At 39.7% G+C, this 27578-nt stretch overlaps 1 protein-coding gene across 8 annotated transcripts in view; it reads left to right on the plus strand.

Annotated features, from left to right (window-relative positions):
• FNDC3B (fibronectin type III domain containing 3B) overlaps positions 1-27578 on the plus strand; it is a 364503-nt gene that overhangs the window by 319311 nt on the left and 17614 nt on the right. For all 8 annotated transcript variants that reach the window (XM_003831940.6, XM_063602600.1, XM_063602598.1 and 5 more), the window contains 3 exons: positions 7155-7367; positions 22761-22927; positions 25457-25584. In XM_003831940.6, coding sequence (XP_003831988.2) covers positions 7155-7367; positions 22761-22927; positions 25457-25584 — 508 coding nt within the window. The remainder of the gene's footprint in view (positions 1-7154; positions 7368-22760; positions 22928-25456; positions 25585-27578) is intronic.

Genomic DNA, 27578 nt, shown 5'->3' on the forward strand with positions numbered 1-27578 from the left:
CATCACCTGGGAACTCGATAAAATGCAAATTATCAGGCTCCACCCCAAACCTACTTAATTAGAAAATCTAGGGGTGGGGCCTAGCACTTGGTGCTTTAATTAGCCTTTCAGGAGATTTTGATGCTTATGAAACTTGAAAACCTTGGCCCTAGAGCAGTGATACTTAAATGTCAGTGTATGTAAGAGTTGCCTGGAGAACCTTTTCAAAATACAGGTGTTTGAGCCCTACACCTGTAGACCGCAATTGGCCCCAGAGGGGGCCTAAACAGCATTACGTTATAATGTCAGCTGTTTCTTATTTAACCATCCCACCATCATTTACACTGTCTTCATTAGCATAGGTTTTCTATAACTGCCTCCATCCTCTTCTTTAAATGTTTTCAGGTTTTTGGTGGCCTCGCTGACGTGCAGTGCCCAGACCTCCAGGAATGGTCTGGTTGGCTGGCTCAGAGCAGACCAGGACTATTGCCTTCCTTGTTCTCCACACTGAGCAGTTAGTGAGGTTGCCTGAGATTACTCTTTTTTAAACAACCTTATTATATGCCTGACTCATACTGAGCTGGCAGGCAACCAAAACTTAAAGTAGATTTGTTTGTTTTGCTCATTTGTACTCCTTTTGCTAAGTAAAAAAGGCTTAAAAATAACATGTATTGAGCCCTTACTATATGGTAAGCACTATGTTAGGCTGCCAAGAAGTGAATCATAAATCATTTTGTCATAACAAGGTGAGATGGGCTTTACTAGGAGACAAGTTCTGAGTAGTTCAGTGGTAGCAGACGAGTCAGACAGCCTTGACTTCAATCCTATCCTTCATTTATTGTCTCTGCAAACTTTGGGAAGTTATTTAAGCTCTCTGTGCCTCAGTTTCCTGACCATTAAAAAGGGGATAATAATTTTCACTACTTAACAGAGTTGTTGGGTATTTTGATAAGAGGTCAGGTACCTAGTATGGGGCCTGACACATAGTAAATAAATTATCAGAAAATCTGTTGTTAATGTTTGGTAGGGAAGAAATGAACTCAAAGATGGGTTGTGACCAGATTATAGGTAGAGATCTTATCTGTAGAAACCTTATCCTTCAAGGTTTTTTTGCCTCCAGAGCAGGGTATGAGAAGAGCAAGTCTCAGTGCCTGGAGCTGGAATGGTGGCATTGGTGTCAAAGGAGCTTTCAGGAGCAGGAGCTTGGTGGGAGGACAGTTCCGACTCCTCCTCCAGGAAGCCTTCTATGAATAACTTTACTCTGAGCCCATCTTTTCCCCACCAAAAGGGATTTTCGTTGTTTGCTATTATTTCGTACTTAAGACATTTTCTGATGATTATTGTCTTCTTTCATGTTTTTCTTAATTAGATGATAATCTAGGGCAGGGGTGTTGTAAAAGCCAGCCCATCTTTTGCTTCTCAGGCCTCTCCTACCCTAGCCCTTTACCTGCCGGCCCTCTCAGTCTCCCTCACACCCACACTCTTGACATCCTGAGCTCTGAGATGGCCAGTCCTGATGAGGGAAGTCTTCCCAGCTAAGGATGGTTTGTTTCGAAAGTCATTCTTCTTTTAATATATTTTGTAGTAGAAATTTGATTATGTATATGTATATATATAAAGTGCATTGTAGAAGGCTATGATCTTCTAAAGCAGGAGTGTATTTGCATGTAAAATGTGGTCCTTTAATAGTGGATTTTTAATCAAAATTTATAAAGAATGTGGTTCTTTGATTTATTTGATTTGTTTAATCAGTAATATTAGTATATTGATGGATGTTGCAGACTCCTGGAAACATGAAGAGATTTTTCACATCAGCCTAGCCAAGAAGAATTTGCTTGGGATTACATTACTTCTCCAAATTGGAAAGGAAAATGCTACTTCCCTCGTACTTAATTTGCAGAGCTGAAGATTTTTTAAACTGACATAATGCAAATTAAACAAAACAAAGAGACCTGCAGATTTTATCTAAGTTTCAAGATTAGCATGTTACTTGAGCTAAAGAGAAAACTTCTCAAGTTTGGGTTTTGGATAGACTCTAATTAATAAAACTTAAAGTTTAGTTTTTATTTTCTGAGGTGAATTCTTGGAGTGGTTCCTCAGGTTAATGTTTGTTTTGCCCATTAGTCCAATGTCACCTTTCACTGGAATTAGGAAATTATTTTCCCATACTGTGTTTTTCACCCTAAACCAAAACAAACAGTAACTGCCTTAGTCCTCATTCAGCTGTCTCAGCCTCCTGTGCTCAGAGGCCTTAATATTTTCCCCAGAATGCAACAAGACATCATTTCATTCCATTTTATCAGTTCCTCAGTTTTTTTTTTCAATTTTGAATGTTACATCATCATTAGAAATAATTAATGTTAGTTCAGTGCATCAGCTGTACACGTAAATGTTCATGTATTTTTGCTGAAACAAAATGTGTTTTTGTAAAAATGTAGGATAGGTTGAATTGAGTATTTTAGAATCTCGGTAGTTGATTTCAGGGCCAGATGCTGTTTAAATAATGTGAAGTAAACTTGTTGACTCTTCTAAATGCCTGCTTCCTTGGCAGACGGTCATTGTTGAACTGAAAGTGTGGTTTGAATTAAAAATGGTCATTTGGTAGGATTTGTAGCCATATTTGGCCCCTGTTACGATATAAGAGTATGGTGTGCCAGACACACAGGCCTTTGCACCTAAAGGGAGTTCTGCTCACACCTGGATCTAACATGTGTCTGACATGACCTAGCTGAGCTGCAGTTTCTTCAGTTGTAAAGCAGACAAAGTAGCTCCTACCTTATGGGGTCAGCATAGAAATCAGAGATGATATTGTAGATGTCAAACCTAGCTTTCAACCCCTAGTAGTCACTCTGTCATTTAGATCAAGTTATTTAACCTCTCTGCATTTAACTTTGATTTCCTCATCTCTAAAGGCAGATATAGTAGTAGTTCCCACTCTGTAGTGCATTTTCTGGAACAGAGCAAGTTCTCAATGTGTGTAGTGATGGTTGCCATTATTGTTTTCTTCAGTTCCTGAGATCTTTGTCTCACTCTCACCTTGCTGCGGATGGCCTAGAAAGAAGCCCATCCTTTCAGCTGTTGCCGAGTCCTTGGCCATTACTTGGAGGAAGTGGGATCACCAAGTTACTCATGTTGTAAAGTGAGGTGGTGTAATAGTACAGCTGCAGTGAAGACCTGTCCCTGTGCCAGCACTGTTGGGATGGCGTGACACTCTCAAAGAAGTCATCAGGATAATGACTCCAAAAATTAACACTTGAAAGTTTGCTAGTGCTTTTGGCTGCCTTGAATCCTCTCCTGATTTTACTGTGGAGTATAAAATATTAAAAATTGGAAAGTGCTTCTTACATCCCTTATCTTAGTTAGGTAATCTTCTTTGTAATTGCAGAAAAAAGTCACTGTCCCCAATTTATCGATAAGGAAGCTGTTACTTAAAAGTGTTCAATAATTTCCCCAAGGTCTCCAAATTGATGAGCAGGATTCCCAAAGAGGCTACACTGCTAAAGAGTGTTAAATGCTACCACAGTTTTCTTGGTGGTGGTGGTGGTGGTGGCGGCGGCGGCGGCAGTGGCAGTGGTGTGTGTTAAGGCTAGGATTATATGCCTAGGAGATACTCAGTGAAAGATTAGAGAACCCTAGAGCTAAAGATATAAAGAACCTAGTACTTACCAAAATACTAGGGAGGCTTTGAGGAAGTAAATGAATTTACAACAGAAGCCAAAAATCAAATCTAATTTTTTTTTATATCTTGATACTTGTATCTTCTAAACTATTTTTAAATTCTTATAAGTGATTTAAATCTCTTAGCATTTTTTTTTCTTGAGTATAGAATAGAACAACAATATTAAGGAACTCATTACCTCATTTTCTTTAGTGTATTAAAGTAGCTAAGAGCTATTCAGGTGGCACAGAGCAAAGGGTAGGATCACCTAGAATACAAGGTGAGCCAGCAGATGGCAGGAAGGATCTTGGCCTCTGGAATCTAGGAATGTTTGTACCTAGAGTAAAGGGAAGGAATGGTGGTTTGGACACTGGAAGGACCTTAATATAAACCTTGTAGGTGAGGAAATGTGTTACACTGTTGAAGAAAGACTAAAACTTAATGTCCGGCTTAATTTCCTTTTCCTGAGAAGGGAAAGAGGATAGTAATTTCTACCATCATGATGACTGCCTTTTTAAAAAGATTTTTCATTTCCAGTTGCCGAAAAATATGTTACATTCCAATCATAGAAAGAAACTCTTCTATTAATACCATAAAGCAATCTTATAAGACTCATATGGGAGGCAAGGAAGAGTTCTAATCTTTCAGTGTTATACCGAGAGACTTATATTGCTTTATCTACAAAAGACTTGATGCAGCCCCAGTGTAATAGAATCTGGGAAAAGTAAGGCCCTTTGTAATGGAGTTTTTGCTCTGCTTTATCAGAGATGAGTATTTACTACGTTCCAAACTATGAGGAGATATTTATCTAGTTTTAGGTGATTATAAGTAGAGCTGCTGTAAACATTTGTGTGCAGGTTTTTGTGTGAACATAAATATTAATTTTTCTAGAGTAAATAAATACCTGGGATTGGGATTGCTGGGTCATGTAATAAGTATATATTCAAAAGGCAACTGTTTTCCTATGTGGTGATGCCAGTTTTCATTATCACTAGTGAAATAGGAGAGTTCCAGTTGTACCTTATCCCTGCCAGCACTTTTTTAACATAATGGTATTACATTGTGAATTTAGTTTGCATTTTTCTAATGGCTAATGATGTCAAACATGTTTTTGTGTCCTTATTTGCCATCTGTATTCCCTCTTTGGTGGAGTGTCTATTCTAGTCTTCCGCCCATTTTTAATGGATTATTTCCTTAACTGAGTTTTGGGAGGTCATTATACATTCTGGTTACAAATCATTTGTCAGATATAATATTGGCACATACATTCTTCCAGTCTCTAGTTGTTTTCATTCTCTTAGCAGTGTAAAAGTTTCAAATTTTGATGAAATCCAGTTTTTTATTTTTTTCTTTTATGTAAGATCATGCTTTTCATGTCATATCCAAAAACTCTTTACTTAATTCTAGGTAGTAGATTTTCTTCTGTGTTTTCTTCTTAAAAGTTTAATATTCTACATTTAGATCTGTGATCCCTTTTGAGCAAAGTTTTGTGTAAGGTGTGAGGTTGAAGCTGAGGTTTATTTTCCTCCTATTGATATCCATTTATTTCAACACCATTTGTTGAAAAGACTGTCTTTTCTCCATTGGATTGCTTTTGCACCTTTGTCAAAAGTCAATTGGCCCCGTTTGTGTAGGTCTATTTCTGGAGTCTCTATTCTCTTGTATTGATCTAGGTGTTCTTCTCTTCACTGGTACCACACTCTCTTGATTACTGTAGCTTTATACTAAGTCCTAAAATCAGGTAGTGTGATTCTTCAAACTTTATTCTTATTTTTAAATTTTGCATTAGCTATTTTAGTTCCTTTGCCTTTCCACATCACTTTATTTTTTTAATGTATAAAGAAAAGAGATTTGTTTGGCTTATAATAAACTGTAGGCTGTACAAAACCTTTGGTTCTGTAGGCTGTACAAAAAGTGTGGTGCCAGCATATGCTTCTAATGAGCCCTCAATAAACCTTTAATTATTCAGTCCTCCTAGGCCTCTGGAGGAGAGGGTCCATGTCTCCAAGGTTTGTGAAATGCCCTTTAAGGGCTTTTCCCCATTATCCTGAATATTAGTACCAGGCTCCCTTTTAATCCTGCTAATCTCTCTAGCAAGTGGTTGCTCTACAGACTGCATTGATTCTTCTCCTGAAAGTACTCTTTCCTTCTCTACCACATGGCCAGACTGCAAATTTTCTAAATTGTTACTCTCTGCTTCCCTTTTAATTATAAGTTCTAACTTTAAGTCATTCCTTTGCTCCCATATCTGATCATAGGTTGTTAGAAGCAGCCAGGTCACCTCTTGAACACTTTACTCTTAGAAATTTATTTTGCCAGATACCCTAAGTTATCACTCTTAAGTTCAGCCTTCCACAAAGCCCTAGGACATGGAAACAATGCAGCCAAGTTCTTTGCTCCAGTTCCCAAAAGTTCCTCATTTCCATCTGAGACCTCCGCAGCATGGCCTTCACTGCCCATATTTCCATCAGTGCTTTGGTCATGACCACTTAATCAGTGTCTAAGAAGTTCCAGACTTTCCTGTCTTCTGAGCCCTCCAGACTCTTCCAGTGTCTGCCCATTACCCACTTCCAAAGCCAATTCCACATTTTCAGGTATCTTTATAGCAACCCTCTACTCCTCAATACCAATTTTCTTTTAGTTCATTTTGTGTTGCTCAAACAGTTCTCCCACCACAACCTCCCAAGTACTGGGACCACAGGCATGTGCCACTATGCCCACTAAATTATTTTTTTGTAGAGATGGAGTCTCACTAGGTGGCCCAGCCTGGTCTCAAACTCCTGGACTCAGGCAATCCTCCTGCCTCGGCTTCTCAAAGCGCTGGAATTACAGGTGTAAGCCACCACGCCTGGCCTAAAATACATTTTATATATACATTTTAACTCTTCGATTTTAAATTCATGGATGATTAAGGTAATATGTTTCTTATCCATAACTCTGTGCTACTCATAGCAAACATCCAGCTAAGATTTTTGCACATCTGGACGCCATCCCATTACTAACAATATCTGCATGCTTAGCTCTAGATAAGGACTTGCAGAGATTGTTGGATGAGGCTGGCAAAAGGGAGACATGAAATGTCCTGTTGATGAGTTGTCCTGTGTTTTTGACTCTGAAGGAGACTCATCTGTTCCCCCATTTCATTTACTCTTGATAGCTCACCTACTTCCAAAACTGACCATGAGGTAGCTAAACGGTAGCTAGGACAAAATATAATAAAAGCGTATCTTTAAGATATCTTCCCTGAGACAACAAACCTATTTTTTTTTAATTAAAGAACTAAGAGATATCTTGCTACCGTGCTTTTTTGCTATTTTTTTTTTAAATGGAGACTATAGTCTGTCCACTGAGCAACCCCGTGCTTCTATTTGTCTTGAGTTACTTTAACTTGTTTTTCTTCATTCTATGTTATTGCTTTAGGGACAAGTAATAAATACTATGCTCAATGTTTATTTCGAATGAAGAATTGCTGCTGCTTTAACCTGCATTGTCTGTATTTTTTTTTTCCTTTCTCTAGGATCAGAATTCAGGCTATAAATGAAATTGGAGCTGGACCATTTAGTCAGTTCATTAAAGCAAAAACTCGGCCATTACCACCCTTGCCTCCTAGGCTAGAATGTGCTGCTGCTGGTCCTCAGAGCCTGAAGCTAAAATGGGGAGACAGTAACTCCAAGACACATGCTGCTGACGACATGGTGTACACACTACAGCTGGAGGACAGAAACAAGAGGTGAGGTGGGGGTGAGGATGCTCCTGAAGCTTCTGTAGCTTTGGCTTGTGGGATGAAATCTCAATTGTACATTTTTATTTGCTTGCACTAAGACCCTCTTCCTTCTTGTTCAGAGGCTTCCTTTGACTTGAGCCCTGTGTTTTATACCCGGAGTCGTTCCCTTTATTCTCCATTTGGAATTTCTAAACATTCTAAAGATCCTGATTTCCCTACATAGCATAATAATATGCACTTTTTTTTTCCTTTCATCAAGCCAGATAATGGAGAGAAAGTATCTAAAGAAAATTGTCAAATTCAAGTTCACACTATGTAATAGCATTATATTAGTCATGAGTGCAGAGGGAAATAAGACCCAGGAAGAGATGTTACCTCTTTAAATATTCAGTAACCATCAGGACAAACATGTTTACCAATGTGAAATAGCTGTGGGTGATGTACAGATGGGGACTGTACTCTGTAACTATGGGCAATGCAATATCAAATTAACCAGAGCAAATAGGAGATTCTTCATAAAACTCCATACCCAGGAAACATTCTTGGCTGTCAAAATCAAATGTGGCCTTTCACGTAGTATTTGTTTAACCTAACTTCATTTCCTCTGAAAATGTCCGATCAGAAGACAGCCAAACTGTATTTAGAAATAATCCAATGTCAAGCAAAAGTTAATGGTGACAGAATGTTCTGTTACCAAAAGTCCTAATCAGAGAATCAGGTAAAGGGAATGGGAGGGAGATCACCATAAAACCAAAACAACCAAAATGCTGCTACTTCCCTGCTTACCTACTGACGCACAAAACCAGTGTCAGGATAGAAGCATTTCTGTTATTTCCTTTTATGCATGATACTATTCTGTTCCTTCACATATGGAACCCATTCTAGTTACACGGAAAACCCTGTCCCAGTCTCCACCCCCTACTCTGCAGTCAAGCACTTTGATGGATTTCAGTACAGTGGAGTCCTGTGGGCCTTCAGTGGAGACCAAGATTAGAAATCACATAAGACCCTACCTCTAGGAGCATAATATCAATTTTTAAAATGGCCATAGAACATTAGTGTCAGAGGAAAAAAGTGCTTTGGGAGTTTGAAGGAGGCAGAGACCATCTGGTTTAAAAGATCAGGAAAGATTTCTTGAAAGAGGTGACGTTTGAGCTTGACTTTGGAGGACCTGGCAAACCTGGTAATTTTTATGACAGAACAAAACGTGATTATCCTCTTGGAAATTAGTTCTAGTGAAGAGAACACAGGGGAGGTAAAGCTTTTGATAGGTTCATGAAAGATTAAATTCATATTCACTGATATACAAGATCATTCATCTTATTGTGCTATATGTGCCTTCGGATGTGTTTTCATGGGCTTTTTATTTTACTGGCTAGGGACGACTCAACAGGAGAGGGCTGGCAAGAACAGCAATTGTGAACTAACAGAAATCACAATCCATGTATAAAAAAACTAGCATTGGGGGAAATGAAATTTTTAAATGTCTCTTCATTTTTTCCCAGACCTGTGGCTTCCATTGGTGGTAAATCCTTAGAAAATAGCTTCTAGTTGTGCTGTTTTAGAAAAAAGTGAAGCACAGAAAAGTTGTTGAAAGTGGTAGCTAGCCGAGTTGGGATAAAGGCCAGTGCCTCCCAATTCCCCGTGCCCTGCCTCCACTGCCGTCTTAGAAATGTGGGAAGTGAAGGCTCTGCCCCAAGGGCACCCCCTCTTGCTGCAATCCTGCCCTGTGTGGGGCAGCAGCCCACGAGTGCCTCATAGGGAGAACTATACCAATGTGTAGTCTGATCCAAGGTTTTCCATGACACGGTGGCTCCTGGGCAAAGAACAAAAGCTCCCCAAGCACTTTTCCAAATGAGGTTGCTGGCATGAGGCATTTAAATATGCCAGACAAAAAACAGTGCCCAATCTAGTAATCAATACATGTTGTTTCTTCCCCCCTCAAAAAGCCCAAGGCTTGCCTAATCAAATAAATGACTTGCCTAAATTTAAATGGCAATTTAAGAAAACTTCGCATTAGGAACAGTATTTTTCTTAATTACAGGAGCTAGAGTCCAAATTTATCTTTTTAAATTAGATTTGTCAATGCTCTCAGAAAGTTATTAAAGTGATGGGAATATAGAGCATAATAAATTCTCATTCTATTTGTGAATAATTTTCCTGAGATTTAATAGAATGAAAACAGCCTAATTTTAGTTTGAAGATGACCTTCCTCAGTGTCTTGAAACTGAACTCTTGTAGTGAGTGGCCTTTTGAATTCAAGCCTTTAACTTTGGATCTTGGCACATGGGTATCAAGGAGAAACAATTTGAGTTGGATACATCATAATACTTTTTATTAGCATAGCCTTTGTCAATCTAGCCTCCTCAAGGTTCTTTAGGACCTGGCTTCTGCAGTTGAAAAGAACAGTGTCTTCCTCCCAAGGGGCAGCTGTCTTTTTCATTGAACTTGTTGCTAGAGGAGCTTCTAGTTGTAAAGCACATACTCTTTAGCGTATGTGTTAATTTCATTAACCACCAGTAAGTTCTTCTTATGCATGTGGCCAAAATAATGATATATCCCGCTTGTGGCCAAAGTGAGAACCATAGATAGGCTTGTTATTTTACTTTACTTTCTTACCTGCAGGCTCTCAAAGATATTTTTTCTCCTTAAGTTTGAGCGTATTTCATGTAAATAAAAGGGATCCCAAAGAGCATCTTGTGCGAACCCTTGGCTCAAGACAACACAACCTAAAATTCATGTAGATCACCTGGACTTTTATGTTGAAAGGATTTTTCCCCCAGAATAGGACATTTGTTTCCCATCTATTCTGGCTTACAATACTGAAGAGTCCCAGTCCATATTTATGAAGGAAGCAGCCTTAAAGTGTTACCATGAACACTTTATAAACAGGCATTGTGGGCCTTTGAAAAGAAAGCTGCTGATGTCTGAGTTTTATGGGAGTCCTAGCCAGCTGTTTAAGTGTTCTTCTTAACACTTAAGTATATTTCGTAACAGAAGAAAAATGAAAATTAATATATCTGCGCTTCATAATTATCATATTAAAGAGTTGAGTCGATTTTAGCAACTAAACTATTGCTCTCCAAATTTCCTTAATTCATTAAATAAAGGGGTTAAACTAGAAGACGATCTCTGATATCCTTTCACCTTTTCACCTTAAGGCAACAAATCTTTGTAGAGTATTTGTGAATTAAATCCTTTATGAAAAGGTGTCCCTTGTAAATGATTGGGGCATGTTGCCTCTTTTCCTTCATATTTTTAGTTTCTGCTATTCATAAGAAAATAAGAAAAATACTAACTTCCCTTAAGAGTAACTACTTAATGTCCAAAAACCCCTCAGGTTCTGCAACTATGATGCACTGATTTATGATGTTTATTTATATACCTCTCAGAAAATTTGAAATGACCAAGAGATTTACAAATGCAATGTTCAGCCAAAAATGTTTTTAACATTCTAAAGGATACTTACATTTTTATTGTTGTTGTTTTGTTATTGTTGTTGTTGTTTTTACAGTCTCCCTCCCAGGAAACTTGGATTTATTGCATGCCTACAGGAGCGCTAAGCATTGAGAGCTTTGTCTACATTATTTAGTTCTTGAGTAAAAAGGGAAATATTTTCTAGAAAGTAGGGTTTGTACCAAAGCCTTCTACCATTTAGGTGAAAAAAAAAACATAGTTTCTGATAAGTTGAATTGATTTCAACTTACAATTATTGGAGTTTTATATGTCAAATAGAGGCACTGCTTAAGTATTAGGTGGACAAAGATGACTAAGATCCCTGCCCTTAAGGAACTCACAGTCTGGTGGGTAATGGTAGAACACAGATGCTTTAAAGCAAATTATGATGTGGATGGCCTAAAGATTGACACATGCACAAGGTATAGAGGGAAAATTGAAGAATGGCATCTAAGGTAGGCTTAAAATCAAATGAACGCTTCTTAGAAAAGATGACAGGTTGAGTGAGTCTTAAAGGATGCCAGTCTTGTAACCTCATGCCTGGGGAGCATTGGGATGGAGACTAGTGATGAAGACTTGAGATAGGATGGAAATTACAGGCAAAACCTCCAAAGTATAGAAAGGTGCCCTGAGTCTTTCTCCAAGTAACTGTCTCTATTTTGTTATTTTCAGACCTGGTGCTTTCTTTCCCCTTAAGTGTGGGCATGTTTCATGTAAATAAAAGGGATCCCAAAGAGCATCTTGCCCAAACCCTTGGCTCAAGGCAAATCAACCTAGAATTCATCTAGATCACCTGGACTTGCTATGTTGAAAGGATTCTACCCCCCTGGGATAGGACATTTGTTTCCCATTTATTCTGACTTATGATACTGAAGATTCCCCATCCATATTTATGTAGGAAGCAAGCCTTAAAGTAGTGCTTCATATTTATAGAACTAAGTTCATTTCAATGATAAGATTATGATCATTCAATCATCGATTTTTTTTTCTTGAATTACTACTATGTGCTGGGCCTTATGAGGTATGTGGACTATCTATGAGAGCTTATCTTGCTGAGGGAGATAAATTAACATCAAACAATAAGCAGACAGTAAAACAGACAGCAGACAGCAAAACAAAAATTAAATTAGTTTGGCCTTAGAGTGATTAAGTCTATTATTCTTAACAGATCCAGCACAGAAGATATGAATGTCTTTGGTTCCCGTGTTATACAAGAAAAATATATCTCCAAAGTAAACATTTCCATAAAGCTGCATTAACCTCATACAGGCACTAGAATAACAGGATCGGCTTGTGCATTTTAAGATTGTAGCACTGTGCCGATGACTTTGAAGATGCGTTTATCTGTGTTAAATGAAATGTTATGCTGCCCTAACAGAATCGGAGTTGATGCTGCTTCCTGTCCTGACCCCTGTGGGTCTGTGTTCCCTGATAATTTTACACAGCACTGAGGCGGGAAGAACGTAAATTCCAGGAATGCATTTATGGTTAATCTGTTGTTGAGGTTTAGTCAGACAGCCAGTGTTTTATAAACCAAGCCTCCCATGAAATTGGGCTGGAGGAAGAGGGATCTAATAGAGCAGATAATTACCACTTGCTCTCCATTAACTCAGCCCTTGTGCCCAGGATGCTTTTCCTTTTGGCCAGCAAAATTGGAGTCGCTTTGTCATGTTTACAGGGAGCCTGCCTGTTGGCTATTAGAGAGGGACAGAAAGAATCTGCATATAGAAACCCTGAAAGAATACACACTAGGCAACTAATAAAAATGGTCGGGAACCTGAGCAGCATAGTGAGACCCTTTCTCTAAAACAATTTTTAAAAACTTAGCCAGGCATGGAGGCACACACCAGGTCCCAGCTACTCCAGAGGCTGAAGTGGGAGGATCCCTTGAACCTAGGAGTTTGAGGTTGCAGTGAGCTGTGATCGCACCACTACACTACAGCTTGGGCAACAGAGTGAGACCCAGACTCAAAAAAAAAAAAAAAACAGTCTGGAATATATGGGCACTGAGGAGGTGTGAGCTTTCTCAGCGTATGCCTATTACAGAACAAACTCCTGCTTACATTTGTCAGACCATGTTGCCGAATTAAATGAAACAGACGTGAGGCAGCCAGCTCAGGGCCAGGCCCTTAAGAAACCCTCAGGATTTGTTTCCAGTGCTTCTCTGACTAGTCCCCGATCCATATAATCATCACTGTTTGATACATGACATTTTCATATTACATCCACCAGCAGGCTATCATGATTCTCGACATGGGTATCAAATCTCTGTTGAAATCTCAGAACTGTTGCTGGGTTTCTAGGTGACTAGAGGCATATCCCTTCACTTCTTTTTGCCTTAATTTCCCCTACTACAAAATGCAAATAATGATAGCTATCTTCAGTCCTTAACTGTTGGGGAAAAAAAGATTTTAGAAACATTCTTGGCCAGATGCGGTGGCTCATGCCTGTAATCCCAACACTTTGGAAGGCCGAGGGAGATGCGTCACCTGAGGTTAGGAGTTCAAGACCAGCCTGGCCAACATGGCGAAAACCCGTCTCTACTAAAAATACAAAAATTAGCCTGGCATGGTGGCAGATGCCTATAGTCCCAGCTACTCAGGAGCCTGAGGCAGGAGAATTGCTTGAAACTGGGAGGCAGAGGTTGCAGTGAGCCAAGATCGCGCCACTGTACTCCAGCCTGGGCGACAGAGCAAGACTCCATCTCAAAAAAAAGAAAGTAACATTTTTGTTTCTTAGAAAAGGAGCATAACAATTTAGCCTTTGAAACCGAGTAGCTTAGTCAATCTTAGGCTAAAATATCCAGGCACAGACAGAGGTGAGAGGTGGCAAATGAACTATTTGAGATCTTAATTGGACCAGAAATAGAAGGCAGATTACAGTTTTACCTCTCATTTACTAAAAACAAAAATAACAGAATGGAATTAGATAGCATTTTTTTCAGGTTGAAACAAGGCCACTAAAACATTAGTAGGCAAATAGAAATTTGGAAAACTCTGGGAAGAGTATCCTTGAAGATTTCACTGCATATACTTGAAAGCAAAGTAGGAGAGTGGGAGATTGCAAGCTTTTCAGGTGGTCTTTAGAAATTCTAGTCATCCTTTTTTTAAATATAAATAAATCTCCATTTTAATACATTAATGTCTGAAGTATACCAAAAAAAAAGTTTTTTTTGTTTTATTCCTTTATTCTTTGTAAAGAATTTCCACCATCAGTAGGTATAGTGAAATTTTATCTCTTAGAAAAGGAGCATAAAAAAATTCCACCCATTAATCAAACAGTATTACAACCTGATCACTCACAAGCCAAAAAAGGTCCATATACAGCCAGGGACAGAGGGTTAGGAAATTAACCTCTTTTCTCAATAGCTGTTGGCACGTTCATGCTTAGTCGGTAAACGGGGACTCTTGCCAACATCAAAATCAGTTTAGGTATTGCACCTTCCCTGCCTCAGGTGTCCCCACATGATGCCATCTGCTTCTCCATAGACATGGTCGGACTCTGTGTTCTTGGCAGAGTGAGGGCGAATACTATCCATTTCTATTTTGAGCACCGTTCGTTCCCAAATGCCACCTGAGTAACGTACGAAATTCTCTCTCTCTTTCTCTCTCTCATTCATACACATACACACAATCCATGGAGCCCAGGGAAATTAAGAAAAAAAAAAAAGACATGTCATTTTTAATGAATATTGCTGAGCTGTTGATTTGTGATATTGTGAAACATGTTTTGAAAGGTACCATTTGCAGCCTTTAGTAGACTACAGGTTATTTTAGGTCAGCAGGTTAGAGCATTTTGAGGAGTTAATATTAATGTGTTGCTGTGAGCCTGTAGTTGGCCTAGGGATTATAAGATAACAAGGTAGTAAATGTAGAAACGTTAGCATTATCTCTTATTTTCCATCATAAATTTAAGTTATAGGCCAGTTAGAGCATTCTTGGATTTTTTTCAAAATCAAACTGTTTTAAAGAAACATTCTAAAGCTAAATTCTTCATGTATATTACATTTCCCCCTATAGTGATTTAAAATAAAGGAACATTTAAAGATTTAACATGATGGAACTTCTTCCTTCAGTTGCACTTGAGTGCAAAAAGTCAACTTTCACAATGTTAAAGCCTAAAATACTGAAATTAAAAGTATAGTCTTCCCCAAGAATTTCTGGAAAATGCCCGGAATCTGTTGTTTGCCTTTCTAGTGCATATTCAATAAGAAGTCATAGAATTTACTTCAATCTCATAAAAGTTCCTGCCAAGTGAACAAGACAGCTGTTGTCTGGCAGTGGAGCCGTAGAGAGTTATGTGACTTGTTCAAGTTTACAGTGAAGGTAATAATCTCTGCATTCTGGCTAAGGTCTGTGTGTATCTTTTTGCTCTTGAGACCTTGCTCTGTCCCGCCATGGAGTACTCTGACCGGCAAGCAGAATAAAATAAGCAGTCATTCAGTATTCACAAACACATAGAACTTTGTTTTTCATTTTTAAATATCTTTATTTTTTAGAGCAGTTTTAGGTTCACAGCAAAATTAAGCTGAAGGTACAAAGATACCCCTTATCCCACCTACCCCAACACATGCACAGCCTTTTCTGTTATCAGCATCGTCCACCACAGTGGGACATTTGTTACAGCTGATGAACAGACATTGGCACATCATTATTACCCAAATTCCATAATTTACATTAGGGTTTACTCTTGGTGTTGTTCACTGTATGGATTTGGACAAATGTATGATGACATGTTTCCACCATTATAGTATCACACAGAGTTGTTTCCTCAGTATCTATGGGTGATTGGTTTCAGGGCAACACCTTCCCCCCCTGCCCCCCCCCCAAATCCATGGAAGCTCCAGTCCCTTATATAAAATGGCATAGTATTTGCATATAACCTACGCACATCCTCCTGTATACTTTAAATCATCTCTAGTTTACTTATGATACCTAATATAATGCCATTGCTATGTAAATAGTTGTTATACTTTAGGGAATAACAAGAACAAAAAAAGCAGAACATGTTCAGTATAGATGCAAGCATCCTTTTTTTCCCCCATTATTTTCTATCTGCAGTTGGTTGATCCACAGATATGGAACCTAGGGATATGGAGGGCTGACTGTGCAGAATGTTTTTTTAATTATTGGTAAATCACCAACATTAAAACTCATGCGTGCTTATTGCCATCCGAGTGTCTTGTTTCAAGAAGATATTACAGTCAAAGCTCAAACAAGTTATGGGCAAAGCCATCAAGAATTCATTTAGACTGTAGACTTTTAATGACCCACCCAACCTTCTAACCAGTTTATTTCCCCTTTCCAAGTAAATATTCTGAGTGTAGGAGAGCATTTCTCCCCATCTTTCTTCTCTCTAAGTAAAAATGCCCGACGCTATGGGCAGTGCCTAGATTGGGCGCATTGCCCCATCTTGGTGTTTGCAGCAACAGTTCTTAGCCTGGACTCGCCAGGACAGGGTGATCTTGGTCACATGCCCAACTCTTCTCTCCAACTCAAGAAAACCTCATGGAATGAAAATGAGAGGGATGCCATTCTGAGGACTCCTTCAGCTTTTCCAACCTTGTAAAACAGACTCATGAGCATTGGTGCTTTGTTAATAATACTCGTGTTAGAAACAATAATATTTACATAGTATTAAAAACAGTAGTATTTATGGCACATTTAATAAGCGCTAGGCATTGTCTCGTGTTTTCCTTCATCATCCCTTTTAATTCTCTCAATAATGCTACAAGGTAGTTACTCTTATCGTACCCACTTTACAGAGGAGGAAACAACTTACCTGGTTATAGAACGCACCATTACCAGACTGTTGAGCCTGAACTCAGACCCAGGCCAGCTTACTGCAGAGCTTATATCATCACCCAGTGTGTTGTATCCAAACTCCCTGCACAGTAGAGCCCCACAGGTGTTACTGTGCTTGTCCTCTTCTTGGTCCTCACAGGAGCCTGGGTCATGGGGCTGCTGCCTCTGAAGCTTCATGGGCACAGGCAGCAGGGGATGGAGGTAGAGTAGAAGACCCCTCAGAGATATTGCCAGCGTGGGCTGGGGCTCCTGTGGTACCATAAGGGTTGCCTGTAGCTACATATGCCTCAGCCTGAACTCATACTAAAATGACTCAGTGACTTTACTGAGCATATGGTATGTTCCAGGAACCGCTATATATACATTATTCCTTGTTGCTTTTGTCAGCAAGTGTGCTCATGTCATGAAAATAACAAAGTGAGCATTTTATTTGTATTCCTTGGCCACCAAATTAGATGAGTGATTTATGTTGGGGAGAACTAAATGTCTGGCATAGGCTGTAACAGAAAATCACAAATTTAGATGGACATGTTCCTGCTGGGTCAAAAGCTGTGAATGACCCCAGTAACCTGGGGAGAGGCCTGTATAGCAGGAACTGGGAGCCAGAGGTCCTCAGGATACAATTCAGATCCCCAAAAGGTGACCTGTGGCCTTCCTGGTGCAGAGTTTGGGGCCATTGGATAATGCCATATGCCAAGCTCTTACTGTGTCCTAGGCTCAGTGCTAAGGTTTTACCAACATAAATATTGCATTGACTCTTAAAACAATCTACGAGGTAGATGCTGTGCCCATTTTACAAATGGGAGGAACTGACACTTAGCAGGGGTGAATGATGTGGCAGTAAAGCGCAGAGCTGGTTAGAGCACAGGTCTTCCTGGGTCCAAGTCCCTGTGCTCCACCTCCTCCACCGAAAGTGTCAGAGTTACAGAGGGGAGTGAAGGATGGTCCAGTCCTTCTCAGCAGCCTAGAGCAGGGGAGCAGCCCAGGGTTAAGCAGGTGTGACTCCTCGTGGAGTGCATCCCCGTTTCCTGAGCCCCACTCGCTGTTAGAAACCAAGGTATTGAGGGCTTAGTGAGAGTTTTTCACCATTTCCTGCTGCTTTAGGTCCTCCCATTTCCAGTTGTTTTCTTCCTACTCCAGGGATCTCCTCCCTTCCCCAGGGTTGAAGCAATGCACACTGAAGTATTAATAGTAGTGATCAGCACCTTCAAGACAGCAGGACCCTTCTGTTGCCTTCTGGCCATGGTGTGATGTCCTAGGGCCTGTGGTGCATAAGCAGGTGGAATCTAAGCACTGACCCTGGTCATTCTACATATAAGAGGAAGAGGACTAGGAAAGCTCGACAAATGCTGTTCTCTTCATGGCAAAGCCTTGCTCTTCGGAATCCTTATCTGCATTTAAAATGTGTAGTCTTCAGTCATTGTGTCTTGGGATGCTTGGTATATTTAGTTCCATCACAAAAGGCCTCTGGCTTACTTATTAATGAATTCTGAAATTAAGTTGTCTTTTAAAAAAGATATAGGAGCAAGAAAAAAATTAACTTAGTCTTTGTAAAACAAATATTTGATGAATATTTGTAATCTCTCCCTGAGTGGTTCTAGCCACAGGGGTGTTAACCTACAGAGCTTCCTAGAAAGAGCACCATACAAATGGCCATAAATCACTGGCCCCGAAGAAGGAAGATTCTCTCTTATTTTGCCTCCTGGAATGATGGGAAATAATTATAGAACTGGGATGAAAGAGGAATTATATTATTCTTGTGTTGGCATATGTGCTTTTTATTATGTTTTGGTAGGTCTTTATTGTCTGATATTGGAGGAGCAAGGGGAACCAGACATTACTGTCAGCATGTACATTTCATGCTAGGGTTTACCAGAAAGAAACTTAGAATCAACAGTTATCTGAGGCCTGCTGTGTCAGAGCTTGGGGCTTTTATGTGAGCCGTCAAATTCAGACCTCACCAGTGTGTTCCAAGGAAGCGTCTCTGCCTGTTCTTCACTGGCAGGACCCGCCTGAGGGAGAGTAAACAGCCTCACAGATGTAGTCCCACAGCTCATGTCTGAGGCCAACATGGCAGCCTGCTCTGCAGGGTTGCCTCTTACCATGCGGCTGACTTTCCACCCAGAAAAAAATCTGTGTTAGCAGTGATGTACGTGGTCTCTCAGAACACACAGGGAGTCCTTTCTAAAAATTCTGTCTTCACAGCATTAAGATGATTATAACTAACACATATTGAGTTATTATATATCAGGATTAGCCTAAGCACTTTGATTTTATTTATTTACTTATTTTATTTATTGTTTTGAGACAGAGTCTCGCTCTTGCCCAGGCCGGAGTACAGTGGCAGTCTTGGCTCACTGCAACCTCTGCCTACCGGATTCAAGCGATTCTCCTGCCTCAGCCTCCTGAGTAGCTGGGACTACAGGCACGCATCACCACGCCTGGCTAATTTTTGTGTTTTTAGTAGAGATGGGGTTTCACCATGCTGGCCAGGCTGGTCTCGAAATCCTGACCTTGTGATCCGCCCGCCTCAGCCTCCCAAAATGCTAGAATTACAGGCCTGAGCCACTGTGCCCGGCCAGCAGTTTTCTTTTATTAACCCATTTAAACCTCACAATATCTCTGAGGTTGGTTCCATCACTTCACTGATTGTACAGATGAGAAAACTGAGGCACGAAGAGGCTAAACTACTTGCTGGTGTTTCATAGTCTACAGAGCCAATTCCAGTCTCAGAAATTGCATTTACTGAGAGCCTACCAAGTACCCAGATCTTTAGGGGGTATAGAAGAAGTTTAACTAGAATCTATTTTCTTATGTATTTAATGAATTTTTTTGTTGTAGAGAGTAAAATGACATGAAATTGGAAATGACTGTGATAAATGATTTTCATAGTGTAAAAAATTGGTACCAAGTCTTTCTCATCCCTTTCATGTCATGGTTTCATTCTTGCAGTTCTCTTTCTATTCTTACCTCTTTTATTTCCTTAAGAAGATGAAAGGGTAGGGAAAACCTTTAAAGTGAGGAAGGTGTCAGCTTTTTAATAATGTGCCAACTTGCTACCTCTGTCTTTAATGTCTCCCTGTGGCTCTTGGTCACTCTTGAGAGTGAGATGACTGGAGAAAGTCTTCAGAAGGCATTAGCTATGATCATCTTGCATCATTGCTCAGCCCTTCTGACCTTGGGCCTGTGTGTTCATCTTAGGGCACAGGCCCCAAAAGGACAGGGTACATCAGTGTTTCTAGATGGCCCAATTGACACTTGATGCTTTCCTGCCTTGGGTTGTTTCACCCAAAGCTCTTAGGATTCCTTATGTCTCCCCTTCCCACCTTATACTTGTTTCACCCAGGAAAGAGCCTCTGTCATGCCCATCATCTCCTTCCCTCCTGAAGGCTCAATATCTGGTTAATTACATGACATAGGAATTACTTACCATCTGTTTTGGCTATTTCCATACATATTCTGAGAACAAAATAAAAGAGCTCTTCTCCATGCCCCTCTCATAATTTCTCCCCATGCCCTTTTTTGGGGAAGGCAGGCCAGTCAAAGCAGTGATGGCTTTGATCAGAGCAACAAGCAGATCATGATTTATTATTGCCAGTGTAGACAGTGGGCTACATTAGAGGACTGCTTAGATGCATGCTTATTCTAGAAAAGGCTGAAGGAAGAAAGAACCACCCCTTTCCCTCCTCTTCTCAGCTCCCTTCTGCTGGGAGCACCTGGCTGCCAGTTCCCAAGTTCCTCTCCACGGGGAATTGCAGCTCCAAGGTGGCCTCCTGGAGCTGCCTAACTCTGCCTTCACTGAAAATAAGGTGATTGAACTGTAAAGCTGAAATCCTCTGCAGTCATGTCTCCTCCAGAGTCTTCAAGGTCACTCCCACTTTTTTCTAGACACAAATGGGGTCATTTTTGTAATTCTAATTAACACTGTCTCCAGACATAAATAAAATTTTAAATTTCTCATTACTATCAGCTGTTTCCACTATGTTTTTCATAAATTGGAATGCAATTTTAAACAGTTAATAAAATGCTCCAGTACAAGAGCAAAACAAGTTAAAGGAACACAATAGTCTAGAAACAGAAGATTTTGATGTATTTTTAAATTGATACGTATGTTATCTGTTCTATTGAGATTACAAACTTAGAGTAATGAATTTGCTTCAGTAAATTTCTTTGTGACTGTGAGTGCTATTGCTTATATTATAATTGGATCTGGGTCCAAATATATATTGAACTTTTTTTCCGAAAGAAATACTCTCCTTAGATTGTGGCATGGCAGGAAAGCATACTGTTCCTAGTAGTCCTCTCCAAACTCCTTTAAAAACTGAGCTTTATGGCAAATTTGTAATGAAGATGTAACACTTTCACTACTTAAACCATGACTTCAATTTGTGATATAATTAAGGGCAATTACTCCTGTTAGAGATTGTAGACTAGGTTAGGCTGAGTTAATAAATAGCTGTTTGGCTCTGGCATTAGGAAGGATGTCTTCATTAGGGTAGTAATGTGTCAAGAGTGCTAAATAGGTTGCCATGGTATTTGTGGGTTTCAGCCTGGACTCTGGCTTTCCCTGAAATTAAAAATGTTCAGCCTTTAATAAAAGGCACTTCCTTACACAGCAAAGCAGACAGAACACTAAATAGGTGAAATGACCAGGGCTCAGGAACTTGATTGCAGAGGCTGATGAATACACACGTGGATATTTTAAAGTAAGCATTGACTCTGACAGGCTTTGTTAAAAAAAAAAAGAAAGAAAAAGAAAAGAAAATGTTTTAGATCTGTATCTCTTCATTTTTCCATCCATTCATCCATCCAGAGGGACTGTGCTCCAGCACATGGAAAAGCTGCTGCCCTGCTTCAGAAAACCTTGCCCACACTCGGGACCAGCTAACGCACAGGGATTAGGTCTTATTCATCTTTCAAATCCGCAGAGCCTAGCACACAGCAGATGTTCAAGAAATGTTTGCTAAATGAATACATAAATTCTGCTTACCCCTAGGCCAAATTGGCCCAAGAGTCAGACATTTTGGATTATGATTTTGTTAGTGGCCAACTTCCAGTATCTGAAGACAGTGGATTGTCCTCAGATGCTGTGACGAAGCCCTGGAAATGTAGAATCCATTGGCCTGTCTGTCTAGGAACAAGGCGTTGTGGTTGGATTAACTTATGTAGTGGTTCTCAGCGTGTCCACTGGACCAGCAGGATTCAAATACTGAATCTACTAAAGATCCTGGATGACTTATGGGAAGTTATGTTATTTCCAAAATTTTACAGTTAAACTATATTTTTTAAAAAGATGACAGCATACTGTAGTTCTCAAATATGTTTTTATTGTGAAAACGTTGTTTTCAAGACCCTGGGGGAAAACACCTAAAACATAAGGCCTTGTTTGTTTATCTGTGTGCCTGTTATGCTTAACGTTTCATGGAAATCTTAATTAACAGAGAAGTGTAAAATAGTCCTGGATCCGATGGGGGAAGGAGCCAAAAGCTGCCAGTCCAAACTGTCCAGCCCACCTGTGCTGTTTGTCTGTGATTTTGATGAACCTGATGGATGATTCTGAACACAGCATTTTTTTTTCTTTTTACATGTGTTCTCAACGATCCATAATCCTAAATGTCTCCTTAGCAGTTGAGGAATGGGGCTTTGAAAGCTCTTGGTAAGATCGATAAAAGTTAAAATTAAAAGCATTTCTGGCCAAACCTCAGTTATTTGCAAAATTTGGCTAAAGAGGACCTTATTTCTCAGGTGTCCTGTTAACATTAACTTCATTGCCTAGTACATAGTAGAAGATTAGTTTACACTACCAGATTATAGATATTAGCATTATGAAAAATTTGAAAATTCTGTTTTTTATTAGTAAATAAAAACATGAGCAACTGATGTTTCTAGAATCTAGATCCTGATTAAAGGAGTCTCATTCCAGTCTTTATATGTGCTTAAGTTTATGTTTTTCTTTTATAAAAACATACATTTAGACATTCAGCTTAACCCTAATGTAGCAACTGGCTGATTATTAATTCAGAATGTATGGAAAGCGTTTACCAGGTTGGCCTAATCTGCTCCATTAGTTTGCATCATAATTAATTTCTTGTCATTAGTAGACGTTCAGATGGCTAATTGATTCTGCTCCTTCTTCTAGGTTTATTTCAATCTACAGAGGACCCAGCCACACCTACAAGGTCCAGAGACTGACGGAATTCACATGCTACTCCTTCAGAATCCAGGCAGCAAGCGAGGCTGGAGAAGGGCCCTTCTCAGAAACCTATACCTTCAGCACAACCAAAAGCGTCCCCCCCACCATCAAAGGTGTGTAGACTATGTATTCTTTCTCGCTCTCTTCTGAGAGTAAGGAACTTTTGGGACTTATAGAAAGAAGCTCTTTTCTGATGTTAAATATAATGTCAGCAAGATAGAATCAAAAGAACATTCTAAAGAAGATTGAGCAATGGGTTGTCTGGGGGAAATGAGAGACCTTGAAAGGAAAGGGCCTACTGATGACTTTTCTCTGTAGGTATGCATGTTTATCAAAAATAATGGTTAGAAGTAAGGGTTAAATTCCTGGTGCTTCAGCCCTTAAGACAGTTTACCAAGGAAGGCGTCAGACTCCCCTTTCCTAGACTTTCAGAGAAGCAGAGGTTGGCATTCATCTTTCAGTGACTTTGGTGCCTAGAGACTGACTTAGGCAACTTCAGCAGCCTTTCTCTTTTGGCGCACAGCTCTTGGTGTGGAGCACTGCCTTTGGAAAGCTGTAGCAGCGTTCTGCTCTAATCTCCTGGGGTACTTATCTTGAAGTTTCTTCAAGGATGACTACTTTCCTACTCTGGCCCCTTAATGGGATCAGGTACTGCAGAAGTTGTGAGAGCCCCTTGTATCCAGATCTTCCCCGTATCTCTCAAGGCTAGTGAACAAAAGACACTCTGCCTGGACCCTTCTTCCACCGGGTCTGCTGAGCCCTCAGCCTGTTATCTAGCCACAGAGCTATGCCTGACTGAGGCTGACTTGCAAGGCAGGAAATAGCAATAGGAACCATAGCATGCTCAGCCTGTCCACCCAGCCACTCATGGACTCCTGAGGCCCTGCCTCATCTCCTGCAAATACTGTGGTTCTTGTGGAGGTCCCTGCAGCTTGTCTTTTAGGGGACAGACAGCACAAGTGGCTTATCGAGCTATTGCTCAAAATAACCCTAAGGCTGACAGATAGCAGGGTAAGTACAACCTGCACAAGAGATCCTTGCATATGTGTTTGACTCTCTACTCCCACATGAAGGAGGTGTGTCAGCTACAACCAGGGCACAAAGTCAATTATAGGAACTTTCCAGGACCTGGGTCAGGATTTGGCTTGGATTCTACGAACCTCATAGCTCCTTTCAGGATTAGTTTAGGGTAAATACCTTCCTCCTGCTTCCCTGCCCTGCAGACTCTTTGGCAGACCCTTCTTTATATGACTAAGACATGAGTATGAATGTGCATACACATGCACAGCCTTGTCAGGTCACTTTGGCAGTAAATGCCCTGGCCCTTTGGTGCAGCTTTGCCTTTCAGTTATAACACAAAAGATGTCTGAGCACACTGTGGCTGCTTTGGTTTATTAGTACCAAGGAAGGGTGGCCACATTGATCAATTATCCCACTTCAGGGGTCTTTCTAGAAAGTATGAAGGAGTACTATCTTTGCCTCTCAAAGTGATTCTTGGTGGGGATTCATTTTACAAAAAATACAATGGCACATTGATAGTGCTTGCATCTCCCAGCCTTTCTACTTCAGAAGGTCAGTTTTCCCACTCTGATGCATGATCAGGTAGTCTTCCTCTCACTCTTAGATTCAGGAAATTATTGTCATAGCTGGAGGACAGTTTAATCTGATAGGCTTCCTTATTTAGTATTTTCATAAAATGCTTGGAATTTTGGCCTAGTATTTCCAGCGTAGGCTCCTTTTCTTCTTCTTCTTTTTTTTTTTTAAGGAAAGCATTATTTTTCTGAAACAATAACACACAGAATTGCAAGCAGAAACAACTGTCTCTAAAGAATTAGTTGCATGTAATTAGGGATTAAAGTATAAGGGGGTTCAGACAGGAGATACACATTCTAGTTACAAAATAGGAAAATGTCATATTGAATCAAGCTGTAGAGATAGAAGTTATGAAAATATTTTTTAAATCTAGAGTATTTTAAGTGCCTTACTGCAGACTAATATAATTTAGCTTTAAATGAGAATGAGGAGTTCAGGAGGTGAAAAATAAAATATATATAAATATAATTTAATTTTTAAAGGCTTTCAATGCTGCCCATTCCCCAGGACTGTTCTCACATGTCACCTGCTCCTCAAACTTTCCTTAGACCCTCACCCAGATATGCTCTTTTCCTCCTCTGGAAATTCCCAACGTTTTGTTTATACCTCTCATTTTTATTCCCTGATGTTTCTTTTTGTATGCGTCTCATACCTTGCTCTCCCCTTCCTTCAACTAAATCTTAAGTTTCTTGAAAACAGGGTTTACCTTGCCTGTTTTTGCATCTTCCAGAATACCTAGGACAGGGCCTAAGCCGTAGAGGATACTCAATTGCCATAGGAGAAAAAAAGATGTGATCCACATCAAGCTGTTATTAATGGGATAATGGGCAAAGGATTTTTCATCAATGGCTTTTTAGTCATGGAGTAACTTCTCTGTGCCTAAAGGGCACCCTGCTGGTTTTATGAGAGGCTGGGCAAATCAGCTCCTCTCTCAGGGCAAACACAGGCACAATCTTGCTCTCTCTGGGTTCTCACTAATAGTGCTAAAGTGTTGACTATTAACATGATACTTTGAATTTTGAGCTTGGATGTGTGGATTTGTATTTCAGCACCTCGAGTAACACAGTTAGAAGGAAATTCATGTGAAATTTTATGGGAGACGGTACCATCAATGAAAGGTGACCCTGTTAACTACATTCTGCAGGTATTGGTTGGAAGAGAATCTGAATACAAACAGGTAAGAACCAGTGTGCATGGCACATGTGCAACTGAGTATGGCTGGCTCCATGCCTCTGCTTATTGCTATGAATGACTCAGTGAACTATGTTTTTCTTAAAATCAGTGATAGAAACTGCCTAACTTGTACTTATTGTATAATTCTTCAGAGTGGGTGAAGCCTAGTTTACATTTCATTTTATATATGGTGGTATTCATCTTCAATTTTCGGTTCTCAAGCATATGCTTGTCTTAAAGAGTTGTAAATTGTTTATTTGTATTTGACATTGATGGTGAGGTTTGCAAGTATCAAAGTCAGTATGTAATTGAAAACTAAAGTGCCTGTGATTTTACTATAGAGGGGAAGTAGTCTCTTTTTTTGTTGTTGTTAGTATTGATCTTTTTTTTTTTTTATTATACTTTAAGTTCTGGGATACATGTATAGAATATGCAGGTTTGTTACATAGGTATACATGTGCCATGGTAGTTTGCTGCACCCATCAACCTGTCATCTACATTAGGTATTTCTCCTAATGCTATCCCTCCCCTTGCCCCCCACCCCCTGACAGGCCCCAGTGTGTGATGTTCCCCTCCCTGTGCCCATATGTTCTCATTGTTCAACTCCCACTTATGAGTGAGAACCTGCGGTGTTTGGTTTTCTGTTCCTGTGTCAGTTTGCCAAGAATGATGGTTTCCACTTCATCCATGTCCCTACAAAGGACATGAACTTGTTCTTTTTTATGGCTGTATAGTATTCCATGGTGTATATGTGCCACATTTTCTTTATCCAGTCTAACATTGATGGGCATTTGGGTTGGTTCCAAGTCTTCGCTATTGTGAATAGTGCTGCAATAAACATACATGTGCATGTGTCTTTATAGTAGAAGGATTTATAATCCTTTGGGTATATACCCAGTAATGGGATTGTTGGGTCAAATGGTATTTCTGGTTCTAGATCCTTGAGGAATTGCCACACTGTCTTCTACAATGGTTGAACTAATTTACACTCCCACCAACAGTGTAAAAGTGTTCCTATTTCTCCACATCCTCTCCAGCATCTGTTGTTTCCTGACTTTTTAAATGATTGCCATTCTAACTGGCATGAGATGGTATCTCATAGTAGTTTTGATTTGCATTTCTCTAATGACAAGTGATGACGAGCTTTTTTTCGTATGTTTGTTGGCCACATAAATATCTTCTTTTGAGAAGTGTCTGTTCATATCCTTCGCCCACTTTTTGATGGGGTTGTTTTTTTCTTGTAAATTTGTGTAAGGTCCTTATGGGTGCTAGATATTAGCCCTTTGTCAGATGGATAGATGGCAAAATTTTTCTCCCATTCTGAAGGTTGCCTGTTCACTCTGATGATAGTTTCTTTGCTGTGCAGAAGCTCTTTAGTTTAATTAGATCCCATTTGTCAATTTTGGCTTTTGTTGCCATTGCTTTTGGTGTTTTAGTCATGAAGTCTTTACCCATGCCTATGTTCCAAATGGTATTGCCTAGGTTTTCTTCTACGGTTTTTATGATTTTAGGTCTTACGTTTAAATCTTTAATCCATCTTGAGTTAATTTTTGTATAAGGGGTAAGGAAGGGGTCCACTTTCAGTTTTCTGTATATAGCTACCCAGTTTTTCCAACACCATTTATTAAATAGGGAATCCTTTCCCCATTTCTTGTTTTTGTCAGGTTTGTCAAAGATCAGATGGTTGTAGATGTGTGGTGTTATTTCTGAGCCCTCTGTTATGTTCCATTGGTCTATATATCTGTTTTGGTACCAGTACTATGCTGTTTTGGTTACTGTAGCCTTGTAATATAGTTTGAAGTCAGGTAGCATGATGCCTCCAGCTTTGTTCTTTTTGCTTATGATTGTCTTGGCTATATGTGCTCTTTTTTGGTTCCATATGAAACTTAAGGTAGTTTTTTTCTAATTCTGTGAAGAAAGTCAGTGGTAACTTGATGGGAATAGCATTGAATCTATAAATTACTTTGGGCAGTATGGCCATTTTCACGATATTGATTC

Source organism: Pan paniscus, chromosome 2, assembly GCF_029289425.2.
Source record: "Pan paniscus chromosome 2, NHGRI_mPanPan1-v2.0_pri, whole genome shotgun sequence".
Lineage (NCBI taxonomy): Eukaryota > Metazoa > Chordata > Mammalia > Primates > Hominidae > Pan > Pan paniscus.